The sequence below is a fragment of the Cnephaeus nilssonii genome, assembly GCF_951640355.1.
Source record: "Cnephaeus nilssonii genome assembly, chromosome: 20".
Classification (NCBI taxonomy): domain Eukaryota; kingdom Metazoa; phylum Chordata; class Mammalia; order Chiroptera; family Vespertilionidae; genus Cnephaeus; species Cnephaeus nilssonii.
The window spans coordinates 47,334,978-47,349,261 of NC_137091.1; the positions used below are offsets into that span (position 1 = coordinate 47,334,978).

Below are 14,284 nucleotides of genomic sequence, written 5' to 3' on the forward strand. Positions count from 1 at the left end.
TCTTATCTTTCATGTATTTTATTTTTTTACTTATTTGAGTCTTGGTTTTTGTTTCTTTATTTTTGCTTTAGTGTAACTAAAGGCTTGCACATTTTTATATCTTTTTTCTTAAATATGCCTTTTAGGTATTCCATTCTTTTGTCTTGTCTCCTTTTTCATGTTTGTTCTGACATTGATGGTTTCTGTCCTTTAAACCTTTGGGTTTACTTTCCTTTTGTGTTTCCAGTTTCCTGAGGTGCCATGTTCGGTTCTTTGAAATCTTTTGTGACAATGTAGGCATTTATGTCTATAAAATTTCCCCTTAGAGTTACATTTTCTGAATGTTATACATAAGCTTTGTAGGTTGTCTTATTTACTTTGCCTCTAGACTTTTTTTTAAAAATCTTTATTGTTCAGAGTATTATAGTTGGTCCTCTTTTTTCCTTCCATAGCTCCCTTCCACCCGGTTTCCACCCCATCCCAACTCATGCCCTTGCCCTCCCCCGCCACTCTCTTCATCCATAAGTGTATGATTTTTGTCCAGTCTCTTCACGCTCCCCCACGTCCCTTTCCCCCCACGAGGATTGTCAGCCTACTCCCTTTCTATGCCCCTTATTCTATTATAGTCACCAGATTATTCTGTTCATCAGATTTGTTTTTCACTTGATTTTTAGATTCACTTGTTGATAGATATGTATTTGTTGTTCATAAGTTTTATCTTTACCTTTTTCTTTTTCTTCCTCTTCTTAAAGAATACCTTCAAGCATTTCATACTGGGGATGTGCCCAAAACCACGGTACATGCCCTTGACCGAATCAAACTTGGGACCCTTGAGTCTGCAGGCCAACGCTCTATCCACTGAGCCAAATGGGTTAGGGCGCTTTATTTGTTTAGTTAACTAGTTATTATTAACCCTTGTTTGTGACATTAGGTATCTTCAAATGTGTTTGCTCACCCAGTTTCCTGTCATCCTTTCTATGCAGTTGTTCTTTTTTGGTGTTCTGTATTACTGCTGGTCTTCATGATACTCTTTTTTTTTTATAAATATATTTTATTGATAAATATATTTGATTGATTTTTTACAGAGAGTAAGGGAGAGGGATAGAGAATTAGAAATATCAATGAGAGAGAAACATCAAATAGCTGCTTCCTGCACACACCCCACTGGGTAGTGCCCGCAACCAAGGCACATGCCCTTGACCGAATCGAACCTGGGACCCCTCATTCTGCAGGCCGACGGTCTATCCACTGAGCCAAACCGGTTAGGGCTATTTTATTGATTTTTAATATAGAGGAAGGGAGAGGGAGAGAGAGTTAGAAACATCAATCAGAGACAAAAATCAATCAGTTGCCTCCTACACACCCCCTACTAGGGATGTGCCCGCAACCAAGGTACATGCCCTTGACTGGAATCGAACCTGGGACTCTTGAGTCTGCAGGCTGATGCTCTATCCACTGAGCCAGATTCATGGTACTCTTATTCCCATTTCTTGTGGGTTGTTTTTTTTTTTCATGGATAGCCATCTACTTACTCTGAGATGGGGAAAGATTGTCTATCTCTGATTCTGCCATCTTGCTGATGTCACTCTCATAGGTCTTTTGTCTGTGATCTCCTTTGTGCTTTGTTGTTCTACCAGAGTGCTGACCATCCATCTTTTTAAGATTGGCATCATTTATCCCATGCAGTGGCTCAACTAGGATGTAAGAGGCAAAATCATTTATGCATCAAGAAGAAACATGACTTTATCCATGACAGGGTAGACCTGAGGCACTGTTGCCTTGGTGAAGGGCTGTGGGGGTGGTTTTGATGCCTGGGCTTTGTTTCATTCATAACTAGGAACTCATTTTGTTCAACAACATCTTGTTACCATTGCCCACTCACCCAATTCTACTTCTTCTTGCTTAATGGTGACACTTTGCGTACGACTCAGTTTTTAATAGTGATCATTCTTCGCTGATTCCCAGCGCACGGATAACCTTAACCTCTCTAAACTTTGCACTTCTACCTTTCACACATCTTGCTTTACTGCACTCCAATGTTGTTCCATGCCTGCAGAGCCTTAGAGTGCACACGTGTTATATTGACGCTGAACATCGCGTGCTCTTATAATATTGTCTACATAAACTCACATCGCCAGCATGAAAAGTCCGAAACGGAGCCATTTGTGGAGTAATAATGAGCAGACCCTGCCTGTCTTCTTTTTGTCCCAGCCTATGCTTCTGTCCTCCCTTGGTGAGATTTTCATCATCCAGGGACCTTTTGGGCCATGTTATATATAACAGCCATTTCCTGAGAGTCTGACTTACTTGTCTTGAAAATCATTGTATGGAATCATGTCCAGTCATGACAGATAAACATTTCTAATAAACACATTCTGTTTTTATCAGGTCAACATGCACTTCACCTACGTTTATTTTTTTCAGGTTGCTGCTGTGGAGCAGAGAATGTGGAGGCCCCAACTGAACAGAAGGTTTCTGTAAGAGTGTCACAGGCAAGGAATCCCAAGGTAGCCTTGTCTTCCCAGAAGAGCCATCCCTGTGAGAGTTGTGAGCTAGTTTTGGGAAACATTTTCCACTTGACTGAGCTGCAGGAAACACAACACGGACAGATACTGTTGAGATGTGGTGCATGTGCAAAACGATTTTATTTCAGTGCAAAATTTCACCAGCAGCATGTGAGAGAGAAGCTTTTCATTAGAGGTGTGGAAAGGAATTCATGTGCAAACAAACAGCTTTGATTTCAATGTGTCCCAGAATCGTTTCACGTGCGGGGAGGTTGGGCAGGGTGTTCTTACTGGGTCAGGACCTCTCCACCTAAAGGCTACTCAGACCAGGGACAGTCCAACTGCAATTTTGACGTGTGGGATGACATTTGAAAGGAGAAACAATTATTACAGTAGAAAAGAATGTAAGGAAGACATTAGTTGTACTCACACGTGTATTCAGGAAAAATGTGTCCATTTTGGAAGTCGGTGTTTTGTGTCCTCTGAATGTGGAAAATATATTACTAAATTATCTATCTTTCTTTATCAACAGCGAGGTCACACTAGAGAAAAGCCTTATCACTGCAGTGAATGTGGGAAATATTTTACCAGGATCAGTGATCTTCACTGTCATCAGAGAGTTCATACAGGAGAAAAGCCTTATACATGCAGTGAGTGTGGAAAATCTTTTACATGTAGCAGTACTGTCCAATATCATCAAAGAGTTCACACTGGAGAAATGCCTTATCAATGCAGTGAATGTGGAAAATATATTACCGCTAAGACCGACTTTCATCATCATCTGATAGTTCATTCGGGAGAAAAGCCTTATAAATGCAGTGAATGTGGAAAATCTTTTAAACGAAGAAAAGGTCTCCAATATCATCAGAGAGTTCACAGGGGAGAAAAGCCTTACAAATGCATTGAATGTGAAAAATCTTTTACAAGTAGCACTGGTCTCCAATATCATCAGCGAGTTCACACTGGAGAAAAGCCTTATCAGTGCAGTGAATGTGGAAAATCTTTTACCTCTAAGACCATCCTTCATCAACATCAGAGAGTTCATACCGGAGAAAAGCCTTATCATTGCAGTGAATGTGGAAAATCTTTTACACGGAGAAATGCTCTCCAATGTCATCAGAGAGTTCACACAGGAGAAAAGCCTTATCAATGCAGTGAATGTGGAAAAACGTTTACCACTAAGAGAATACTTCATCATCATCATCAGAGAGTTCACACAGGAGATAAGCCTTATAAATGCAGTGAATGTGGAAAATCTTTTACACGGAGAAATGCTCTTCAATGTCATCAGAGAGTTCACACTGGAGAAAAGCCTTATCAATGCAGTGAATGTGGGAAATCTCTTACCACTAAGAGAATACTTCATCATCATCGTCTGAGAGTTCATACAGGAGAAAAGCCTTATAAATGCAGTGAATGTGGGAAATCTTTTCTTGCTCGTAATGACCTTCATCGTCATCAGGAAGTTCATACAAGAGAAAAGCATTATAAATGCAATGAATGCGGAAAATCTTTTAAACGTGGCAGTGATCTCCAGTATCATCAGAGAGTGCACACTGGAGAAAAGCCTTATCAATGCAGTGAATGTGGAAAATCTTTTACACGGAGCAATGCTCTCCAATATCATAAGAGAGTTCACACTGAAGAAAGCCATTATGAGTGCAATAAATGTGAGGTATCTCTCAACAAATTTTCTCAATTCACGCTGCACCTATGAGTCCAAATGTGAGAAATTTCTTTGATGTGTAGGAAATGTAGTTTTTTAGTACTTAATAATAAAAGAAAATTCGTGAATCCTCATTTTTCTGAATTGTATCCCATATATTTAATCACATATATTATGTAAAGTTCCCATAAGTTTTTTCTGTTGTGTTTGTTTGTTTTTATGTTGGAACACTATGTAATTATGTTGCACTTTCTAACATACAGAGATGTACTGCCAGATCTGTGTCATTGCATATTTCTGTTGCTGACGGTTTTTCCCCTGAACCACCTATAAGGTCCCTACAGATGGCATCAATCACCATCCTCATGTGCCCAGGGAAGCTAATTCTGTTGTCTAATTTGTTGAAGAAAATTAGGAATACCTGAGCCCTTGATTCTTACTTGTTTCCCTGTCATGAGTTTTCCCATAGGACTGATTACCGTTGGTGCCAGCAAACATAATGTTGCAGAGGGACTGCCATTTTCAGGGACATGCTTTGCCTGAATGCTGGTGATGATTGTATTGAGTGCCTAAGTCATCAGTGGAAGAACTGCCAGTCTCATGTCTCTTTGGTTTGTAAAATAATGAAGGCTTTTTCCTAAGACTTCTTTAATCCTGGGTGTTCTATTTACTGTGTGGGTTAGCTCATAGGAAGATCTGGGTTCTCCAAGCATGATGAGATGAAAAATTTTGTTGGGGTCTCAAATATTTTTGCCCTTGGGGGAACAGTATGGTGCAGAAATTAGCTCAGCAGTTTTGGCAAATTTACATTGTGCCCATATTTTCCTTGGAAGCACTGTGTACTTTCTAATCTTCATGTGATTTCTGGATGCTTTGAGACACAAAGATCCCTCCAAAGAGGGGGTTGCTGTGACAACCTCAAGTATGTCTGGGAGCATGAATTTCTTTTATTGTTTTCAAGGAATGTCAATATATGTGAAGGGAATCTCTTGTCCAGGTGTTGCAAAAAAGCCATGTGCCCTAAGGCCTACAATTTCACTGGTAATGGTCTGTGATTTGAGCACCATAGCAGTGAGGGGAAACCCTTTCACTGTAGAAACACTGACGTAATTTTTTAAAAATATATTTTATTGAGTTTTTACAGAGAGAGGGAGAGGGATAGAGAGTTAGAAACATTGATGAGGAAGAAACATCAATCAGCCACCTCCTGCATATCCCCCACTGGGGATGTGCCTGCAACCAAGGTACATGCCCTTGACCGGAATCGAACCTGGCACCTTTCAGTCCGCAGACTGATGTTCTATCCACTGAGCCAAACCAGTTTTGTCCTGACCTAATTTTTGTTGGGCGAGATTGCGGCCCATTAAATGAAATGGTCCTCATCTAAATATGTATCCAGGAATTATTCTGAGGAAAAGACTATAAGAGCTGTGTGTACACAGATGTGAGGTTCTCCAGCGATGTTTATCTTCTGTGGAGCGGTCATTGTCATTGATTATAATGAGGATGTTTTGTGGCTCCTGTAGCTTCTCAGATGTTCCCATCAGAGCCATTGGTGTGCTGGCAGCAAAACAAAGATGGAGACAAAGGCTGTCTTTAGTCCAGGGATGTGGCTCATGTGGGTTTGGGTGAAAGTTCATTGTTACATTTTCTGTCACTGAGATGAGCCTCTTACCCAGAGGGCATAAGAATGTGGATTGAATATAATGTTGCCAAACCTGTTCTTCCAGAATTGGTCAACATACATTTGTTTTATCTTGAACCATTGTTAACAGCTATAATGAGTAAATTACATGTGTTAACTATAGTGTTTCATAAATCTTGATGTGCATGAAACTGAAACCATCATTATAGTCATAATGCTGTAATGCTGACCATATCTGTCTCTGTGTAATTGCTTCATGACCTCTTTTAACCTCTCCCTGTTCGTCACAGCTTTCCTAGTAACCATGGATTTACATTCCATTTTCATAGAGAACTTTATTTTTCTAAGTGTTTTTCTGCTTTATCTGTCATAAATACTTGTAGATTTATTCAATTTACACTAATAAGTCATCTTTTTTTCTGATAGATGTCCTTATCATTGCTATATCACCTTATATGTCCTTATCGTTGCTATATTAACTTTTTTAAAAAAAGTTTGTTCATTTTCATAAATATTTGGTTATTTCTAATAAAGCTGGTACAAACATTTCTGTATAATTTCTTGTATGTATATAAGTATAATTTACCTTTGTGAAAAATGAAGTGCATAATCTGAGTTTTTTATCTAGATGAATGTTTAATTTTACTGAGACTAGCAAATTGAGATCTAAATGGAAAATACCACCATGGCCGGTGTGGCTCAGTGCTTGGTCATCATCTCATGTAGCACAGGATGTGAATTTGATTGCCTGGCGGGGATATGTGCTGAGCTATGGGCTAGATCCACAGAAGTGGGTGTGCAGGAGGTCGCTGGCCAATATGGCACCGTTCCACCAATATTTCTATCTCTCTCCCATATCTCTCTAAAAATTAATAAACTATTCTTTTTTTTAAAAAGTATATTTTATTGATTTTTTTTTACAGAGAGGAAGGGAAAGGGAGAGAGAGCTAGAAACATCGATGAGAGAGAAACATCAATCAGTGGCTCCCTGCACCCTGTTAACGAAAAAAACCATTGAAACCTGTAAAGAATTTTAGTGAGTTTATTTGAGCCAAACTGTCGACATATGCTGGGAAGCAGAACCTCAATGAATTGAGATAATGCTCCGGAGAATGCAGGGTTACATCTATATTTATACATTGAAATCAAAGGAGGGACATAGGTGGGCTACATGAAATTCATTGGATAAAGTCAAACGGTGGGAAACCCCTGGGATTAGACAAAAAGTCAAATGATGGACACATACTTAGGTGGGTACAGGAACAATTAACATGATAATGAAGGAATTTGAGGCATCTGTCCTGGCGCCTACCACATTTGGTTGTGCCCCAGGGGCTCCAGCAAAAGAAGGAAGTTACAAGTTACCCAGACATCTCACAGATATGTTATCTTAGAGGCAAAAAGGCAAATGGGCTCAGTAAAGAAGATCCAAGTTGATCTTTGTCAGGGAAGATAGCAGCCTAGGAATGACTGCCCACCATAACCTGTTTGTAGTTAAATATTTAATTTTCAGACCATCTTTTGTGGTTATCCTAGGTCTCTGAGTTTTCAAGACCGCCACACAGGCCTCCCCTGAGCTTGTCAGGTTAGCAGGTGGCTTCTTTCGTTCACAACCCCTCCCCCCCCACCACCACCAGGCATGTGCCAGCAATCAAGGCACATGCCCCTGACCAGAATCGATCCCAGGACCGCTCAGTCCACAGCCTGAAGCTCCATCCACTGAGCCAAACCAGCAAGGGCTAATCAACTTTTTTTTTTTTATTAAATATTTTATTGATTTTTTACAGAGAGGAAGGGAGAGGGATAGAGAGTTAGAAACATCGACCAGCCTGCCTCCTGCACACCCCCTACTGGGGATGTAGCCGCAACCAAGGTACATGCCCTTGACCACAATCGAACCTGGGACCTTTCAGTCCCCAGGCCAATGCTCATCCACTGAGCCAAACCGGTCAGGGCTAATCAACTATTCTTTAAAAATGAATGATAAACCTTACCCTAGCCGGTTTGGATCAGTGGATTGAGCATCTGTCTGCAAACTGAAGGGTCCCAGAATTGATTCTGCCCAAGGGCACATGTCTGGGTTGGGGGCTGAATCCCCAGTAGTGGTTGTGCAGGAAGGGCCATCAATGATTGACTCTCCTTCTCCCTCTCTGAAATCAATAAGAAAATAAGTTTAAAAACGAAAAACATCAGTGTGTATGAGCATGTCTCACTAAGAATGGATCGACTCAACCAATAGCCTGGCTCTATGGTATGCTAATATTTAAATTTTTTTTTGGTATTTTTTTTGTTTTTAAAATATATTTTTATTGATTTCTGAGAAGAAGGGAGGAGGGAGAGATAGAAACATCAATGATGAGAGAGAATCATTGATCGGCTGCCTCCTGCACACCCCACACTAGGAATCGAGCCTGTAACTCAGGCATGTGCCCTTGACTGGAATCGAACCTGGGACCCTTCAGTCCGCAGGCCAAAGCCCTATCCACTGAGCCAAACCAGCCAGGTCTAAAGGTTGTTTTAAAAAAATTAATAAACTAACTGATAGTACTTTTTTGCATTTTTCCAGTAGTGTGTGAGGGATTCACATTCTTCACATTCTAGAGGATATTTTGTTTGGTTAATCATTCTTTATTTAAACATTTTATTTTGTAAGTTCGTCATGCTACCTCACTGGTTGGTTGTACTTTTTCTAGAAATTTATGGTGAGTCTTTTCTCAGATGTATGTTTGCTGTGTCTGCATCTTTGTTAAAACTTCTGATCATGTGTTCTGCCTAATGTTTTATGAGTTTTGGCAATTTTCTTGAACAAAAAGACAATGGAATAACAAATATCAATGTTAGAATTTCACTCATTTTGTTCCTTTTTGCTTTAGGAAATAAATTTTTGTATTTGTATAGAGTGTTTTAATAATTTTTACCTTTTAAAGATATATTTTTATACATTTTAAAAATATTTTTTATTGATTTCAGAGAAGAAGGGAGAGGGAGAGAGAGAATCTATCTAATAATAGAGTAGTATGCAAATCATCACTCCGCTGATTTAACATTTTTATTGATTTCTGAGAGAAAGGAAGAGGGAGAAAGAGATAGAAACATTAACAAGCCAGCCCACCAGCCACGCCCCAGCCACGCCCACCATTCAATCTGAGTGAGTATGCAATTAAACTGAAAACATGGCGGCAGCCCCGCCCCCCAGCCTCTCCAGGTCTCTGGGAGTCGGAGAAGTCAGGCGCCAGCGCCTGAGGCTGGCTGCAGCCACAGAGACCAAGAAGCCGCCTGCCCCATGATCCCAGGCTGCAGCCAGCCTCAGAAGCCTCAGGTCCGCCTGCCCAACGCCCTGGGGAGACGGATAAACTGGGCTCCAGCGCCTGAGACTGGCTGCAGCCACGGAGACCAAGAAGCCACCTGCCCCATGATCCCAGGCCTCAGCCAGCTGGAGAAGCGGTTCACCCCACGTCCTGGGGGAGACAAGAAACCAGGTGCCAGTGCCTGAGGCTGGCTGCAGCCCGGGAGATGAAGAAGCCGCCTGCCCTGTGATCCCAGGCTGCAGCCAGCAGCAGAAACCTCAGGTCCACCTGCCCCACCTCCTGGGGGAGACTGAGAAACCTGGCCTCAGCGCCTGAGGCTGGCTGCGACCTGGGAGATGAAGAAGCCGCCTACCCCGTGATCCCAAGCCGCAGCCAGCTGGAGAAGCTGCCCTCCCCACGTCCTGGGGGAGACAAGAAACCGGGTGCCAGTACCTGAGGGTGGATGCGATCTGGGAGATGAAGAAGCCACTTGCCCTATGATCCCAGGCTACAGCCAGCTGGAGAAGCTGCCCACCCCATGTCCACCCGCCCCACGTCCTGGGAGAGATGGAGAAACCGGGCACCAGTACCTGAGGCTGGCTGCAGCCCGGGAGATGGAGAAGCCGCCCACCCTGCGGTCCTGGGCACCAGTACCTGTGGCTGGCTGTGGCCTGGGAGACAGAGAAGCCACCCACCCTGCGGTCCTGGGCCCCAGGACCTGTGGCTGGCTGTGGCCTGGGAGACAGAGAAGCCACCCACCCTGCGGTCCTGGGCACCAGTACCTGTGGCTGGCTGTGGCCTGGGAGACAGAGAAGCCACCCACCCTGCGGTCCTGGGCCCCAGTACCTGCGGCTGGCTGTGGCCTGGGAGACAGAGAAGCCACCCACCCTGCGGACCTGGGCACCAGTAACTGTGGCTGGCTGTGGCCTGGGAGACAGAGAAGCCGCTCACCCTATGGTCCAGGTGCCAGCACCTGCAGCTGGCTACAGCATGGTAGATGGAGAATCCGCCCACCCTGCAGTCCCGGGCACCAGCACCTGTGGCTGGCTGTGGCCTGGGAGACAAAGAAGCCGCCCACCCTGCAGTCCTGGGCGCCAGCACTTGCAGCTGCAGCACAGACAAAGCCCCCTGTCCACCATCCCCTAAGGCTGCAGCCAGCCTGGGCGCCTATGGCTGACCAGAGGGAGAGAAGCCCGGATCCTGGGTGCCTGTGGTCAGCTGGAGGAGGGAATCCTGGGTACCAGGTGTGGGCTGAGGCAGAGGTAGTTAGGAGCAATCAAGCCAGCAGGGGAGCAGTTAGGGACAATTCAGGCTGGTAGGCAGAAGCAGTTAGGGGCAATCAGGCAGGCAGGTGAGCGGTTAGGAGCCAGCAGTTCTGAATTGTGAGAGGGATGTCCAACTGCTGGTTATCCCATGAGGGGTCCCAGATTGGAGAGGGTACAGGCCGGGCTGAGGGACACACTCCCCGCTGCCCCCCCCCCCCCGTGCACGAATTTCGTGCACCGGGCCTCTAGTCATCAATAGTGAGAGAGAATCATTGATGGGCTACCTCCTGCACTCTGCTGTTGGGAATGGACCCCGCAACCCAGGGATGTACCCTGATGAGAAATCAAATGGGGGACATCTTTGTGCACGCGCCATACCAGCTGGAATTTTTTTTCGTTTTTAAATGTTATGTAGAATTCAGTGAACACTTTTAATTTTAACCCGCATTACTAACATTCTCCACCACCATCAGAAGAGCAACCTTAAGAAACATTCTCAGGACAAGAACCCTTCACTTCCCCAGTGCCAACAAGCACCTTTGTTTTTAAGGGCTTTTGAGAAAGAACTGGGGCCTTTCTGAACCCGCTGACCCACCTGCAGGGAGGCAGTACTGTGGGCACTAAGGTCTCGGTGTTGGGCCTCCAACCTGGAGTCTCCAGGAGACTCACTACAGCTCCCTGCACCTCACTTGGCTAAATGTGACATGATGCTGATAACGGGACTTAGCTAGGACTGTGAGGATCAATAAAAGTTACAAACTTAGTACTTGCCTGGGCCAGGGTTCCAGAGATCACTTTTTGAGCATTTTCTCTTTTCTTTTTTTTTTTTTTTAACATTTTTATTGATTTCTGAGAGAAAGGAAGAGGGAGAAAGAGATAGAAACATTAATAATGAGAGCGAATCATTGATTGTCTGCTTTCTGCACACCCCCTGTTGGGGATCAAGCCTGCAACCCAGGCATGGGCCCTTGACCGGAATCGAACCCTGGTCTTTTCAATCCACAGGCTGATGCTCTATCCACTGAGCCAAATCGGCTACGGCTGAGCATTTTCTCCTTTAATTCTCACATAAACCTGGGAAGTCTAAACTGATATTGAACTGTTGGGAACATCCTTGATTACAGAAATGAGGAAGATTTTCCAAGTTTACTTAACAATGCCAGGGCTGACCAGCAGACTATGAGTGATGGATGAATGATTACTCTGCCATGTTTTTTTGTGAAAGAGAGAGCTAAGGGGCTGCCTACATATCAGAACCAAACAGCCCCGTTCATCTGCCTCTTTAGGCTTTTATTGTAACAAATTCTTGAATTAAAATTAACTATTAGATACTATCAGTAGGGTAAGCATCCTTGAGAACACACATGAGTCAGCAGTGTCCTTTAAGCAAGGACAAGTAAAGACTAAGCATAAAGATTCTAGTAAACACCCAGAGCCTTGCACATAAACAGACTTGCTCCCCCACAAAACAAGTGTCAGATATAAAGGCTGGATTGCAACCCAGTGTTGGGCCTGGATTGCCAGTGGGGAAAAGGGCCTGATTGTAGGCTAGATCACTAGAAGGTGTGTGCACAAGGCTGCTTGTCTAGGTTGCACTCTCACATAGATGTTTCTCTCCCACTCTCTAATTTTTTCTCTAAAAATCAGTGCAATATTCTTGAAAAATGAATATAAATTGATTGTGCATTTTTGCATTATACTAGCAGTATGTGAGGGTTCACATTGTCCACATCCTAGAGAATATTTTCTTTGGTCAATCGTTCTTTGTTTAAACTTTTTTTTTTCTTCTAACTTTGTTGCACTTCCTCTATTGCTTTGAATTTTAACCCTGCTATTCTGGCTTCTGCCACGCACTTGCTTGCTTGGACAATAGGGTGGTTACCTCAGCTTCCAGACTGAGACCTGGAGACACAAAGGTAATTTTCCTGTGCCTGTGGACCAGAATCACAGGAGATTGATTCCCACTGACTCAGTAGCTCCAGGAGTAGAAACTGTAGATAACCTTTAGAGATTACTGACTCCACTTGGGTCTGCTTCTGTAAAACCTGCTTTCGCAAGATAGGGCCACATTCCAATAATGTCCAGCAGGGGCTGGGAACCCCCCCGCAGGCTGTTCCCAGACTTTAGAATTTAGAATTTAGAACAAAGGAAATTTTTTGTGGTTTGGACCTTTAAAAGGACTGCCTACACCTGGGATGGCGTGGTCGTGAGGGTGGCCACCTGCGTGTGGTGCGCTCGTGGCCGTCCTGGCCAGTTCAATAAATCCTTGCCTGCTTTTTTAATCAATCAGCAGCCTCCGGTGGTCTTATTTTTGACTCCAGGGTTCGACCCCACAACACCTTTACTAGGAAAAACGACAACTCTTTTAGCCATTTTCAAGATGTCTCTTTCAAGAGGAAGGTCATGTCCCAGTGCCCCTACCAGCAGATGTCGCTGTTTCCCTTGGCGTGATATGGAGAAACCTTCCATCACCATCTTGGACTCTGGAACCCACATTACCCAGAAGGCCTTGTGTGGAATACCGCCAGCTTAGCCAATGAAATGTCAGAAAAGGCCTTTCTCTTGCCTCACACGCGAGCGGGGGCGGGACGTGCGGCGCACTCTGGGCGGCTATTGGTCTTCACCCAGAATTTAATCCAGCACCGGGTCGAAGGCCTTTAGCGGGCGGCGGCAGAGGCAGGTGCTTGGAGGGAGAAGGCCCGAGTCCTTGCCCGCTCAGCTTGCACATGGTAGTGAAGTTCTCTGACGCCACCGGGTTCCCCACGTCCGTGACGGAACAGAAACCCTTTCCTGCCCCTTCCACCGCCCCTGCTTCTTACCGGCCGCGCCGGCCTCTCCGGCCTCGATCCGCGCACAGCGTGCAATGGCAATGGCCTTGCTCAGGGGCTCAGCTGAGGTGAGTTCGCGTCCCCCTCCCCGCCACACCGGCCCTCCCCGCCTCCTCACACTCCACCCAGCAGCCTGGGGTCAGGGTGAAGTATGGAAGCAACCATACTTAGGTAAAAACTGCTGTTTGAATTTTAACCCTGCTATTCTGGCTTCTGCCACGCACTTGCTTGCTTGGACAATAGGGTGGTTACCTCAGCTTCCAGACTGAGACCTGGAGACTCACAGAGGTAATGTTCCTGTGCCTGTGGACCAGAATCACAGGAGATTGATTCCCACTGACTCAGTGGCTCCAGGAGTAGAAACTGTAGATAACCTTTAGAGATTACTGACTCTGCTTGGGTCTGTTTCTGTAAAACCTTCTTTCTCAAGATAGGGCCACATTCCAATAATGTCCAGCAGGGGCTGGGAACCCCCCCGCAGGCTGTTCCCAGCCTTTAGAATTTAGAACAGGAAAAATTTTGTGGTTTGGACCTTTAAAAGGACTGCCTACACCTGGGACGGGGCGGTCGTGAGGGTGGCCACCTGCGTGTGGTGCGCTCGTGGTCGTCCTGGCCAGTTCAATAAATCCTTGCCTGCTTTTTTAATCAGCAACCTCCGGTGGTCTTATTTTTGACTCCAGGGTTTGACCCCACAAAACCTTTACCAGGAAAAAGGACAACCCTTTTAGCCATTTTCAAGATGTCTCTTTCATGAGGAAGGTCATTTCCCAGTGTCCCTACCAGCAGATGTCGCTGTTTCCCTTGGCGTGATATGGAGAAACCTTCCTTCACCATCTTGGACTCTGGACCCCACATTACCCAGAAGGCCTTGTGTGGAATACCGCCAGCTTAGCCAATGAAATGTCAGAAAAGGCCTTTCTCTTGCCTCACATGCGAGCGGGGGCGGGACGTGCGGCTATTGGTCTTCACCCAGAATTTACTCCAGCACCGGGTGGAAGGCCTCAAGGCGGCAGCAGAGGCAGGTGCTCGGAGGGAGAAGGCCCGAGTCCTTGCCCGCTCAGCTCGCACGTGGGAGTGAAATTCGCTGAGGCCACCGGGACGGAACAGAGA

At 45.0% G+C, this 14,284-nt stretch overlaps 1 protein-coding gene across 1 annotated transcript; it reads left to right on the top strand.

The window, feature by feature from the left end:
• The first annotated feature begins 2,412 nt into the window (after nt 1-2,412).
• LOC307115970 (uncharacterized protein) lies at nt 2,413-6,472 on the top strand. The gene is made up of 2 exons (XM_079799552.1): nt 2,413-2,486; nt 3,016-6,472. The coding sequence occupies exon 2, from the start codon at nt 3,202-3,204 to the stop codon at nt 4,198-4,200; it is 999 nt and encodes a 332-aa protein (XP_079655678.1). The 5' UTR covers nt 2,413-2,486; nt 3,016-3,201; the 3' UTR covers nt 4,201-6,472.
• The last annotated feature ends 7,812 nt before the right edge of the window (nt 6,473-14,284 follow it).

Excerpts from the sequence above, each read along its gene's own strand:
- LOC307115970 (XM_079799552.1), top strand. The coding sequence starts at position 3,202 with ATGCCTTATCAATGCAGTGAATGTGGAAAATATATTACCGCTAAGACC.